Source organism: Python bivittatus, unplaced genomic scaffold (genome assembly GCF_059951505.1).
Source record: "Python bivittatus isolate LINGU-HERP-01145 unplaced genomic scaffold, Pbiv_v1 ctg000980_np1212, whole genome shotgun sequence".
NCBI lineage: Eukaryota > Metazoa > Chordata > Lepidosauria > Squamata > Pythonidae > Python > Python bivittatus.
Window position 1 is genome coordinate 58,777,576 of NW_028277125.1, and position 14,199 is coordinate 58,791,774.

General features: G+C 39.0%; 1 protein-coding gene across 1 annotated transcript; it reads left to right on the forward strand.

The window, feature by feature from the left end:
• The first annotated feature begins 540 nt into the window (after positions 1-540).
• PSTK (phosphoseryl-tRNA kinase) lies at positions 541-13,918 on the forward strand. Its single transcript, XM_007420780.3, has 7 exons — positions 541-697; positions 2,550-2,760; positions 5,016-5,307; positions 6,982-7,180; positions 7,583-7,658; positions 12,951-13,044; positions 13,716-13,918. Exons 2-7 carry the CDS (start codon positions 2,578-2,580, stop codon positions 13,907-13,909), a joined length of 1,038 nt encoding a protein of 345 aa, XP_007420842.1. The 5' UTR covers positions 541-697; positions 2,550-2,577; the 3' UTR covers positions 13,910-13,918.
• The last annotated feature ends 281 nt before the right edge of the window (positions 13,919-14,199 follow it).

The following is a 14,199-nucleotide window of genomic DNA, read 5'->3' on the forward strand; positions in this document are numbered from 1 at the left end:
TAAGGAAACGTAGTTCAGTGCAGCGGTACAGGTTGGAATCAGAGACAGCCTAGGTGGGGCATAGGTAAATCCGTCCAACTTTAAAATGTTAAACTTTACAATAGATTATAAATACGGCAACACAATGCCTGAAAGCGCCTTTCTTGGAAAAGTTTGCTTTTATCGTGCTGGGACACCGAGGGGCTTAACTTGCGAAAGGTCCGGAATGGCTTGGCATACTGCACGCGCGGGCTGTGCTGTTCTTCCGTCTGAAGCAGGAAAGGTGTTTCGGAACCGAGTCCTGCAGTTTTTCTTCCACGATAGATGCGATAAACACGATGTGTACTTCCCGTCACTTCGCGCAAGACTTCTGTCGGGCTCACCGGAACATTTCGCAGCGTAATTTTCCTGCGTTACTCGCGGCTGTGATTTCACTGCCTAGAGCAGGGCGTCTCAGCCTTGGCAACTTTAAGATGCGTGGACTTCACCTCCCAGAATTCAACGCGTACACTCGCTTGGACTTCAGTGAATGGATGATAGAGTCTCCTTCCTTTCAGAGGATAGAGTGTCGCTGGTAGACGCTCTGGCTTCTAAACTCAGATAGGGACAGCGGTAGGGACGGGCGTTTCTCTCTTGGCTGGGGAAAAGGGGTAATCGCTAGCGAGGGGGGTGGACGCATAGAAGAATCGTCGGCGACTCCATAAGCCTGGGAGAGAAGGTAAGTGGCAAAGGGAGGCCTTTAAACACTGGCTGGGTTCAGGTGACCCGCTTAACCTGGATCCTGAACTGACCCGTTTTCTGAGTTTGCACGCAATGGGCTGCTTAATCGAATCAAACGCCCCGCCCCTGGAACCAGGCTTAATACTTCACAGGCGTAGCCTGTTTGCGACAGCAGCTGCCTCGCCTTTCACTGGCTTAGTTCAGCGGGTGGTTTGAACCAAGGCGCTCGCGGCAGAGCTGGGGCGGGGGGCGAGGATGCTGCGGCCAAAGCATGGAGGGGTGCGCGGTCCTGCAAAATAATCCAGGGCGTTTATTCCCGCCCTTGAAGTTGTGGGTAGGTTGTTTGTAGTTTATAGGAACAATTCTTTCTAAATAGCATTAATAGTAATAGTAATAATAATAACAGCCATCGGCATTGACAAAATCACCACCAGTCAATTGCAAAAGACAGCTTTACTTGGAACAGCCTCCATCCTGTGACGATATCTTTCACACCATCGGACAACAACATCTGGGAGGGACTCAATAGGTGGATAAAAATGTCAAATCCAGCCTAAACATCTGGCTGGCTGTGCAACAACTATCATAATAATAATTCTAGATCCGCACATATACTACGCCTATACATTACAGCATCTTAGGTTCTTGGGAAGAACTTGATGCGAATGAAGGCCAATACCAGCTAAAGAACTGGCAGGTGTGATTTCATATTGATGGGTAAATAATAATAATAAATAATAATAGTTTCTAGCTATGCCAAATATATTTTTCTGGGAGTAAATGGCATTTAACACCCTTATGTATGATTGCTGTTTTATTTCCCCTAACTGTAGATGTGTGAATTTTATTCTTTAGTCCATCTGCAAAATTTAGATATGCTGAACTTTGTTTTGTGAATAGTTTCTGTATAGATTAAAGACAAAGCTTTGAATGTCGCTATGATTTCTTTTTTTCTTTTTTTATAGCTAGCTGGGATTACAAATGACTTACAGGTTGTTTTTTAAGTAGTGGCTAGTCTGTTGAAAACAAAATAGATTAAGATGATAGATATTACTGGATATACATTTGCTATTATACTGAAAAGGTATAAGATTGCTACTTCTGAATTCCCTAATAGGAACAGAAAACAGTACCCAGCGCATAAATTCATAAAACTATCAAGACTCTCCTTTAGTACCAATATAAAACAAAATGAAATGTTCAGGACTTCAGGTTATGGTTGCAGAATCAAAGATAAGAATTTTTCCTCCCAATTTGTACTTTTCATTCAGCACTGTTTTTAAATCACAATAATGTATAAGTATTACTGAGAATACGTTTTTCCCCCCATTTATAGGTAATATCAGTAGGTGGCAGTAATGCCCATTTATTTTAACTTCCTTTTATTTCTTTAAGTTACTTTAATTTTAAAAATTACTGTGAGTTATTGAACAAACAGTACAGTAAATTTAAATTGCACTTTAATACTGATTTTTTTCAACACTTATGAAAAATAATGGAATTAAAATAGCAAAATGTTACTTTTTAAAAAATAGATCACAATGTTTTCCTTTTAAATATAACATTTGCCCTCCTTTCTGGGGCATGCATGTGTTTACATGTTTTTATGTGCTGCTGCCAATCCTCTGCAACAGTAACAACACAAGTTTCTTAGCTGTTTATTATGAGCAACTGTCCTTGTTCTTCTAACAAGAAAAAGTATGGCATCAAAAGCTACAAAACATCGTATTCACACAAAGCAATTATCTCTTCAGTACTGGTATCTCTGATAACTTGTCATGTGATTAAGGAAACACATGCAACATTGAGTTAATGCAGAACATCACACCTTCAGTTCTTTTCTATCACAGAAGTGGATGTTCCATCACAGGGGAAACTATGGAGCAAAAGACTGCTGGAAGCCATCAGCTGGGACTGTGTGTGCTTTGTGGCTTACCAGCAGCAGGTAAAACTAGGACAGCACAAGCATTGAGTTCCTCCTTGAGGAAGCGTAAAGGATGGTCCTGCATTCTTCTGACTTATGACAGTCTCATTCCTTTGGAAGCATTCAGCCAAATAGAGGTAAGATCAGGGCAAGAGATGCAGCAGACTTCATTCATTCATTCATTCATTCATTCATTCATTCATTCATTCATTCATTCAAATGTATTATGGCCACTTACTTCAGAAGACTCGGCGGTTAGAAGACTTTGGTCAGTGAAAATTCTTTGCTTCACTGCAAGTTGTTTTAATGCAAATTCAATTAAGTTGATCAACAACAAATATGAAAGAAAATTGGAGTTAGTCATCAGCTAGTCATCTTGATGTTGAAAGCCAGTTTGGTGTAGTAGTTGAAGGCATTAGTGGACACCCCCCCCCCCGGTGTTATAGTCACTGTGCTGGGGCATCTTCCATTTTCAGATCTCATATTGACTTTAGGTAATTAAGTAATTAATCCAATATTTTTTCCTTTAAATTAACTGTGAAGCTTATCTTGACTATATGCTCTCCTAAATTTGCTAATATGAGTATAATCTGTGTATGATGGGAGCATTTTAGTTTATCAATTCATTAAATTCTGTACACTAATAAAATGTCATTTTAAAATTTTAATTCACATTTTCTGTGACTTTATTTTCCTAGCAATTAGTTTGCGTTACATTAATACATGTTTTATTAACATTTTCAGTAAAAAATAATTAAAAATAAACAGATCTTGTAAAACACAACCGTACGCTTAATAACATGAACGTCAATACTAGCCTGCATTTTTAAAGCATACAGAAATAAGCTACTGGAAATACTTCTGTTTCTGAATCTTATTGTTTTGTTCTTTAATTGTAATCATATTAATCACCAGCATGATGTTAACTTTCTATAGTATTTTTATATGATTATTTTGGGGAGTGAAAAGTGATGTTTGAATAGATGCATGATGTTTGGAAGGTTAGTTTTAACATAGTGTTACCATTAGGAGAGTTATATTAATATATTGAGAGAAGTAAGAGTTTTGCAGTACCATAAAACATTGCTGTGTAAGCTTTTGTGGAACATTTTCTTGTGCCCCTTTTCCATAATTGAAAGTCGAATTTGTCTTTAAGATGGGGGGAAGGGGGAGTCCCTGGACCATATACAGTGATTTTTTGCAGTTCCTGTAGCTCACTGTATCTAATCTATTTTCAGCAGACCAGGATGCTTCTGAATGTCATCATGCAGCCTGCATCCAAAAATCAGTGTTGCAGTTTGCCAGCATGTATATATGTAAAATACAGTAAACCTATTGCATAAAACCAAAGAATATCTGCCAAGCTTGAGGCAGAAGAGAGAATCACTATGCACGGATTTGGTCTGCTTATATAGTACTGATGCTTTATGTGTTTATTCTTCCATTTGTTTTCTCCTTTAAAGTTAGTAAACTGATTTTTAAATCAGTTGTACAGAAAGATACAAATGTACGTGAAAGACTGTAAGTCTGTACCTGGTGACTATTCCTGTGAATTCTTTTTCTTTTTGCAAAGAAATACATCTGTACCTCTGCGATATGGCTTTACCCGCCACATTCCCCAAAAGCTATTTGGTGGCTTGCCCCAAGTTGCCAGCTCCTGCTTTAAGTTTTAAAGGCATGATGAGGTTTGGTGCAGCAGGCTAGCATAGTTACCAGGGCTGTACAAAATATTTCAAGGGGTGCTTCCCAAAGCCTGTGAGCATGAACAAAACCATCCTTCCTCAAAACATTAAAGCCATTGCATACTCCAGAACGCTCAGCTGAGGTGTTTTCTGCAATGTTATGCCTGCCCGGCTGCTTCGCTGCCTGCCCCACCAGAGGTGTTTTCTCTGAACACGCGTGCGCATGGAGGCAATCTGAAAAAGCCTTCAAAGCAACTAAGCTGAGTCTTCAGAAGGATGCAGCTGCTTCTGTGTTTTGAGGAAGGGCACTTTCTTCATGCCCATGTGCTTTGCAAAATGCCCCTTTGAATGCTTTGTACAGACCAAATACAGTAGTTACTGTTCCAATTGTGGATGCAGATTTTCAGAGGGGTAGGTGCAGATTTGTTCCAACAGAAACAAGAGTTGGGTGGCCCTTCCAGAAAGGCATGTAGCAATACTCTTACGGAAGTGAAATAGAGTTTTTTATCAAAATTATGGGGGGGGGGATTTAATTTAAAGTAGAATGAGATGGCTAGACAGAAAAAATTGCCAGTGACCTAAAATATGAAGAAGACAGATGTCCATTTTCGACTGAGGCAAATAACAGTGCATTTGTTGCTGTTGATAGCTCCAGATTGCAGCCAAAACCTTGTAATCTAACCATGAATAATTGTCTTCTTACTTTATAGATTTCTCATTGGAGATCATACCGGCATGAATTATTATTGTATCTTGAACACTTCCTTCAGGCTCTTATTAAAGGATGCCATTACTTTCCTCCTCCAAACAGAACTGAAACAATGTGGAAAAGTTTTGTCTCCTGTTTGATGGAGCAAGGATTAATATCTGCAGGAACAGAAGACTCTGCATCTTGTCAATATTTAATAGATTTCATCCCACTCAGGCCAATATATTTTATTTTAGATGACAACTTTTATTATCGGAGCATGAGATATGAAGTGTTCCAGTTAGCTCGCCAATGTAAGTTTGATTTTATATTTCACACCAGTGATTCAGCCATATGACTCAGCAATGCAAACCGTATGTGAGCTCTTGTAGTTAAAGGGATTCTTTCTTGATGAGCAGGGTAGAACTTCTCAATTACATCTTATGTACTGTCCTGCAAATCAGTAGAGTGCTACATAGAACACCTGTGCCAGAACAACATTAGTGGGCAGTCATTCATGATACAGAATGCCACTATCTATTTTTGAATGGCTTTTGTGAACTATTGTTATTTTTGATATAAGTCTTAGGGTTTGGGTGTAGAAATGGCTGTTCTCGTCCTGATGGATGACGTCATCTGGAAGAGGGCCATAAATCTCTGAGAGATGGAGTGTCAAATTACTGCAACCACCAGTGGCTGTATTTCTTTTCTGCCTTTCTGCCAATTGGATGGTGATCTTGCTGAATTGGTATCCACTCATTGGTGGATCAGTCTGCAACAAACAGAGGTTATTTGGGGGTTCCTTTATGTAAAGAGGGGACATTCCAGCTGTTTCAGATGAAATGGCACTCTTCCTGAATTCTGATGTGGTCAGTCTGTGGTGCTTATTGCTCCAGCTGTCCCTGGAAGGACATTGTGTAAGGCTGGTGTGCCAGCTGCAACTTCTGGGCAGGAATACATTGACCTCAAAAATCCACTCTCTGGAAGTCTTCAAGTTAGATTGATTATTCATTATTGATTTATTTTATTAAATTTAGAGGTCGTCTTACTCCAGACGACTGGGTGGCTTACATTTTAAAAAGTAAAGAACAATAAAACATATAATGCACCAAAGAATAATCATCTTATTTGGAGGAGATTGGGATTAAATTTTACCAGTGGTCAGCTGACTTGGTGCTTGTTCTGTTTTTCACATTAATACAAATACTGATGATTGTTAAATATAACTCCTTCAGTACATGTGTCTATCCATGAAACCTCTCTTTTTGTTTTGCAAGCTCTAACCATTCTACTTTCTCTTGGTACTGGGTTTAGGCAATTGCCATTTATTATGGGGGGTGAGGTGAACAGACTTCCAAGATATTCCATATCCTGCCTGGGTTCTTTCTGACAGGGTAAAAGTGAGGGAATTAGAGCTTTTATAAATCTCTCTTTTTTTTTTAAAATCCCCTCATTGAAGCCAGTGAAAAGGAAACATATCTAAGACAGCTCCAGGACTGCTGTAGATAAAGTGTTGGTTTGTGGTATGTCAGAGAGCTTGGAAGGTTTTAGAATCTGCTGAGCAAATCCCCTGGCCAGCAACTAGCATGGTTTTTCCTCTTTTATTGGAACAAATTGGCCTTAGAGACTGACAGGAGACTTTTCTCATTTGAAGGTGAAACCCACTCACTGTTGTTATGCTCAGAAGGGGAAAACTAATTACCCTGTAGTCTATAAGTTTTCTAAACATATTTTTAATACAGTGTATTTTATCTAATGCATATATGCATTTTAAAATACTGCCGCTTGCATATTGACAAAATAATCAACTTGAAAAAAATTGTTTAAATAGCTGAGCAGAAAAGTATGATTACTTTTAATATTCAATTGCCCCTTAACCCATTGTTTAATTTCTAATTTCTGTAAAAGTTTATGTATGTCACAAACACAGTCTAACTGCAGTGAGTTTTAAATGACTGTTTTTGATACACATATTTTTTATTTTCTAGATTCGTTGGGCTTCTGTCAGTTGTTCCTAGATTGTCAGGTTGAAGTTTGTTTAGAGAGAAATTGTCAGAGAAAACAGCCATTACCTGAAGAAACCATATTTGCAATGGCACAAAAACTAGAATGTCCAAATCCAAAGAAATACACGTGGGAACAAAATAGCCTTATTCTGAAGAGTGCTGGATTTTCATTAGAAGATAAGTATGTTGTCTCATTAAAGCAATTATTTACATTCTTTTTATAATGGTGGTCTCTGGGCATTCTTTGCCTGTAGAATTCTTGCTTTGTATTCCTTTGTGTGTAGAATGCTTACTTCAGAAGAAAGGAACTTGTGAAGAGGGAGAAAAGTCATGAGCTTCTTACATGTCCTGGTACAAGTCACTTTTGGAAGATGTAAAGTGGGGAGATGGCTTCTACTTGAAGAGAAACCCATACTCATTTGTACTGAATTGCATTTTGTACACTGAACTTCTTCAATGTCTAGCTTTTTATATGGATGCTATCTATTGACCCCATTGATCTCAGACTTTATCCTTGAGCATGTTGCTAGTTATTCATATATGGGCATTTGCAGTTTAATTTTATAATCTTTTTTTTTTCCAGTCTTCAGGTGTTTAATTTGTTATCTTCTGCTTTGGAAAATCCAGTAAAACCCATGGAAGAGAATACAGAAGTAAAGGTACTTTGGATTATCTGGGTAACAGGTTTAGGAGTTTTGCTATACATAGGAAGCCATTGAGAGGGCAACACATTTGGCTCATGACATTATGGACAAAAATAAACAAGAGAGCTGGAAACTTATCCATTGTGTTACAGCAGGAGTGTCCAATTTTTTCTAAGATGGAGGATTGCAATTGACCTTTGACACTTCAGAAGCAGGTGAAATGGGATAGATGCAAAACTCAGATTTGTTTTAATTATATCGTAGCTAATATTCATTTTTTTTTGTTTTTGTCACACATTTTTTCAACTTATGGAGGGGCTTTAGAGGCCACACACTATGGAAGGCCACAGATTGTACACTCTGGGAACCAAACATTTTTTACATAAAAATATAAATCTCATTTACTATTCAGTTTCTGCTCCCAAAAGTTGAGTAGAATAGGAAAAATAATGATTACAACTCAGAAGGCTCTTAGGACATCTCATCTCATTGCTTAAAATTGTTTTCCATTTTTAAAAGTTCTTAAGGCAAAATTTGAAGTTCTCCAAGCTGTCATCTTGGCTTTTAATACAATACATCAGCAGTTGCACAGTCTTGAATGTTGAACTTTGGTTTAAAGATACTGTATTCTGAAAACACAAAAGCAAATCCTACTTAGTATTACTAATGTTGATATGAGAGTTAAATGAAAAGTAATGCCTCCAACGTTATGAGTTGCAAACAGATGGTACTATTCACTAGAACTGATGCCCTAGAAGTTTTGATGTGTTCTTTAGCATCTGTTCTTTCACTTCAGTTGATAGAAAGTTGCTGTGAGAAAAGGTTGTATTATATAGTGGTATGTTGGAATAACCTTGGGAGACAGGAGGAAGAGCTACAGCCTAGACAATGGTCTGATAAACGAAATTTGAGTCTGATGGAGGAGGGGGTACTTTCAGACTTGCATGATTCTGTCCATATAACCTTATAATAAAGATAGAGCTGGTATTCCTAGTTGTGCTGCTTTTTTGGACTATCACATAAGGCTAACACATTGTTTGTGAAATGGAAGCTTGCAGTGAATACTTACCAGTGTGCTGTAAGCAATGCACTGTGATTTAATTTTTAACTGCTGAAGGAGTCTCTCCAGTTGACATTCTTTGCCAAGTGCAGATTGTTTATGGTGATGACTGTCTTGATGCAAGCACTGTGTATTGCTGAGCCAAAAAATGTAAAGACTGTGAACCAGTAAGAGCTAGTTTGTGTGACCAGAAATGAAGTGGATGTTAACTTAACTTCATTAAGTTAATTCAGCAATTAATACAGTGGGGCAAAAAAGTATTTAGTCAGCCACCAATTGTGCAAGTTCTCCCACTTAAAAAGATGAGAGAGGCCTGTAATTTTCATCATAGGTATACCTCAACTATGAGAGACAAAATGAGAAAAAAAATCCAGAAAATCACATTGTCTGATTTTTAAAGAATTTATTTGCAAATCTTGGTGGAAAATAAGTATTTGGTCACCTACAAACAAGCAAGATGTCTGGCTCTCACAGACCTGTAACTACTTCTTTAAGAGGCTCCTCTGTCCTCCACTCGTTACCTGTAGTAATGGCACCTGTTTGACCTTGTTATCAGTATAAAAGACACCTGTCCACAACCTCAAACAGTCACACTCCAGACTCCACTATGGCCAAGACCAAAGAGCTATTGAAGGACACCAGAAACAAAATTGTAGACCTGCACCAGGCTGGGAAGACTGAATCTGCAATAGGCAAGCAGCTTGTGTGAAGAAATCAACTGTGGGAGCAATAATTAGAAAATGGAAGACATACAAGACCACTGATAATCTCCCTCAATCTGGGGCTCCACGCAAGATCTCACCCCGTGGGGTCAAAATGATTACAAGAACGGTGAGCAAAAACCCCAGAACCACACGGGGGGACCTAGTGAATGACCTGCAGAGAGCTGGGACCAAAGTAACAAAGGCTACCATCAGTAACACACTACGCCGCCAGGAACTCAAATCCTGCAGTGCCAGACGTGTCCCCCTGCTTAAGCCAGTACATGTCTGGGCCTGTCTGAAGTTTGCTAGAGAGCATTTGGATGATCCAGAAGAGGATTGGGAGAATGTCATATGGTCAGATGAAACCAAAGTAGAATGTTTTGGTCTAAACTCAACTCGTCGTGTTTGGAGGAGAGAGAATGCTGAGTTGCATCCAAAGAACACCATACCTACTGTGAAGCATGGGGGTGGAAACATCATGCTTTGGGGCTGTTTTTCTGCAAAGGGACCAGGACGACTGATCCGTGTAAAGGAAAGAATGAATGGAGCCATGTATCGTGAGATTTTGAGTGAACACCTCCTTCCATCAGCAAGGCCATTGAAGATGAAACATGGCTGGGTCTTTCAGCATGACAATGATCCCAAACACACCGCCCGGGCAATGAAGGAGTGGCTTCGTAAGAAGCATTTCAAGGTCCTGGAGTGGCCTAGCCAGTCTCCAGATCTCAACCCCATGGAAAACCTTTGGAGGGAGTTGAAAGTCCGTGTTGCCCAGCGACAGCCCCAAAACATCACTGCTCTAGAGGAGATCTGCATGGAGGAATGGGCCAAAATACCAGCAACAGTGCGTGAAAACCTTGTGAAGACTTACAGAAAACGTTTGACCTATGTCATTGCCAACAAAGGATATATAACAAAGTATTGAGATGAACTTTTGATATTGACCAAATACTTATTTTCCACCATGATTTGCAAATAAATTCTTTAAAAATCAGACAATGTGATTTTCTGGATTTTTTTTCCCATTACGTCTCTCATAGTTGAGGTATACCTATGATGAAAATTACAGGCCTCTCTCATCTTTTTAAGTGGGAGAACTTGCACAATTGGTGGCTGACTAAATACTTTTTTGCCCCACTGTATGTTTCACACAATAAAGTTTGATGAATTTATTAAGGACAATCAGATCACTCAAAGCGAAACTGCTATCAAGTTAGCCATTTTACAAGAATGTAGGGGTCACATTATTGATGTTCTTCAATATAGAAAGGTTTGTACAAAATGGGTTCTTCACATACCAATGTCAGAGATGAAAGCTTCAGGAGTTTAAATTTGCCGGCAATTGTTGCCATGCTTTAAGAATGAATGTGAAGAATTTGTTCAGAGAATAAGGACAACCAATGAAACATGGACTTACCATTATGACCCAGAAATGAAGCATTAGTCCATAGAATATCATCACAAATCTTCACCTGAGGGGGGAGGAAAACCCAAACTTCAACTGGAAAACTCACGGTTATAGTTTTTTGGATGTATATGGTGTTACATGGATTTTCTTATACCTGGCACCACTATCAACTCAAGTGCTACATTGCAAAACTGAAACAATAATTAAGCAAAGTTCAGAAACATGAGAAGGAAATTTTGCTGCAACATGACAATGCTAGGCTCAATGCCAGCCAAGAGGCAATTGCAAAGTTGAATCTCACTGTCTTTCCCCATCTGCCATGTAGCCCTGACTTGGTGCCATGCAACTTCTACCTTTTCCCAAAATTGAACAAGCACATTTGTGGTCATTAGATGAGGAGGTAGAAAGGAATGACAGGACCTGATGATGGCTTTAAGAAGCTTGTCTATTGTTGGCAAAAATAGGTAGTGATTATATGGAGAAGTAAATACAGTGGAATCTCGGTTTACAAACTTAATTCGTTCCGTGACTCTGGTCGCACCCCGAATTGGTCGCAACCCGAAGGAAATTTCCCCATAAGGTTCAATGTAATTACCGTTAATCCGTTCTGGGGTGGAGGACAGGGAGGCGGCTATTGCTTGGAGGGAGAGTCCCCCTCCCTACAACCACGTGTCAGGGGCGGAAAATGGCCGCAGACCACGTGTCGGGCGGAAAAATGCCGCGGACGACGTGTCGGGCGGGAAAATGGCCGCAGACCACGTGTCGGGCGGGAAAATGCCGCGGACCACGTGTCGGGCGGAAAAATGGCCACGCACCACGTGTCGGGCGGGAAAATGGCCGCGGACCATGTGTCAGGGGCGGAAAATGGCCGCGGACTGTGTCACGGGAGGGAAAATGGCCGCGTATCCTGTTCGTACCCCGAGGCGGAGTTCGCAAACTGAGGTAAATTTTTGCGGCCGGAGCTGGTCGTAACCCGAAAAGTTCATTAACAGAGGCGTTCGTAACCCGAGGTACTACTGTACAGGTAACAAAATGGCTCATTTCAAGGATTATTTCCCAGTTTCATTTACTAAAACATCCCTATTTAAGCTAAAGTTATGGAGGTGGAGGCAATACGTTTCATTCAACCGTTGTATATAAAACTAGATTGTGAAGGGGACTTGCTGCAGAATTGAAAGAAAAAACTCTGGATTTCTTTAAAATAAAGTTTGTCTCCTATCCTTTAAAACCTGATTTTGAAAACAGATTTTTGGGGTCTATGTCAAAGCTTGGCAGGGAAAGTAAGTAATTTTCAGAAATTAATTTCTGAATTTTAGAAATTAATTAACCTGGAGGAGATCAATGTTGTGGGAATACAAAGTTATCTGTATTATTAGTTCTTCCTAATCCTATCAAAGCAGGTGCTGGTTACTTACTGGATGGAAAGAAATAAATTTTCCTTTGCTGAATTTTTATTTTCTTGCAGACCAGTAGAAATAATTGCTGGTTAGTAAGGCTAGACAAAGATTTCTGGTAAGGCTAGATATAACTGGTAGATCCCTGACATTTCTCTGGCCTGTGGGCAGATTTAAAACTCCCATCTCGTATAGCTAAATACACTTAGACCTGGTTGATACGTTATGCTCTGCAGTAAACCCGAAAAAGCACATGGTTGCTTGTGGTTTGTAGACCATAGATTACATCTTAGTGCAATCTACAAACTCATCTGCCAGGTCTAATCAACCAGTAGTTTGCCCTATAAATCAACATCCAAAATCACAATTTGATCTAGTTAGTTGTCATTAACCAAGAGAAAAAGCATCACCATGCTGATACATTTGCTTCAAAGCATGACTTGACCCGTTTCTAAATAAACCCTTTAAAGCTTTAGTTTTCTTTTTCTGTTTGCAGTATTATTTTACTAAATAAGGAGTAAAAGAACCTTTTACTTATGAAGGTCCTTATGGGAAATCTACTTATGGTTCATGTGAGTGTTCACACTTCCATACAAAATCGTTACTATTTCCCCAGTGACTTTTAGTTTGGAAGAATGGATTTAGATGCATTGAAATAGCTACATGGAAGAATTCTGGATACCTATGGTGGACCAAGGATCAGTAACTCTTATTAAAACAATCTTGATTGATCTTGGCTAGGAAATGGATCGGGCTATATGTGCAGCCAGTGTTCTACATCAAGCTGATCAAGCTCTCAGGCGAACAATCTCTGAAATGATGCAGAATGCTAAAGGTACGATGAGCAAGACTTAAGGATGACTTTATTAGAGAGAATGTAACTACAGTATAGCTTTGAATACAATATTAACAAATGATGCCTTTGGGGCATTTTATTGCTAAGACTCTTTTCACAGAGAGAATAGATCATATATATTATTGACAATTGAAAAGTTCTCTTTGGCAGATCACTGTTCTGCAGTGGAAAATAATTGCTCAGCTTTTAAAAAGTGACCTGGTTCATATATTACACTGGGCAAGACTTTTCCAGCCAGGACATCTGAGAACTGGGCGGGCTGTAATATATCTGGGAAGCATGGTAACGTCACAGTTGGAAGTTGGGGGTTTTTTTTGGTCCTTTTCTTATTGGGAGGTTGGGTATTACAGGTGTAAAATTAAGCCTAAAAAAATAAGCATACATTGGTGGCATACCCTATGGGGTCAATAGATTGATTTATAGAATAAGCCACAACTGGCTGAGTTGATACCACACATGACATGAAGCATATTTTTTATACTACAATGTCTGAACCAAAGGAAACAAAGCACATTATGACCTAGACTTGTTTATGGATCTAGTTTATAGTTGCAGCCATGTTTCTTTTTAGATAATAGCCTTTCCTTCTCAAAAGTTAAGATACAAAGATTAAACCACAGCATTTCATAGTTTATTGTTTTGTTTTCCAGCCAATAGCCTTATTCCACGTGAGATGAAGAGTTTGTCAGAGGAGCTCAACAAGCAGAAAGTAAAATTCCTAGAAGATTTAAAGCAAAAGTCTAATAAACAAAACCAGTGCTATGTAGAAAATAATACATTTAATATAACTTCTTTATTTTCCCAAGAGACAGATTATATTGTTAAGAAGTATTTAAATAAATAGCATTTTATTTTGCTTCATGGTATCAACTGTGTGGTGGAAATTTTACAAGAATAAAGCTATCTGTAACAGGTATGGTTTCCCTGTGTAATTTTAAAAACATTGAAAGTCAGTTCTGAATGGTGGAATATATTGTTCAATCTGAGGAATAAGTTATTTCCTGCTTGAAGGTGTTTAATTAAGAGGCACTATTTTTTTCTGCCAGCTTTCCAGATTAGTTGCCCATTGTTATGGCTGTTGTAGAAAAAGACAGGTCTCATTCTAAGCTCCTCATAGGAGCCAGGCAAGCAGGC

Coding starts and splice junctions, on each gene's coding strand:
- PSTK (XM_007420780.3), top strand. CDS start 2,578: ATGGAGCAAAAGACTGCTGGAAGCCATCAGCTGGGACTGTGTGTGCTT. Junction 5,308..6,981: donor GTTCCAGTTAGCTCGCCAAT/GTAAGTTTGATT, acceptor TTTATTTTCTAG/ATTCGTTGGGCTTCTGTCAG. Junction 7,181..7,582: donor GGATTTTCATTAGAAGATAA/GTATGTTGTCTC, acceptor TTTTTTTTCCAG/TCTTCAGGTGTTTAATTTGT.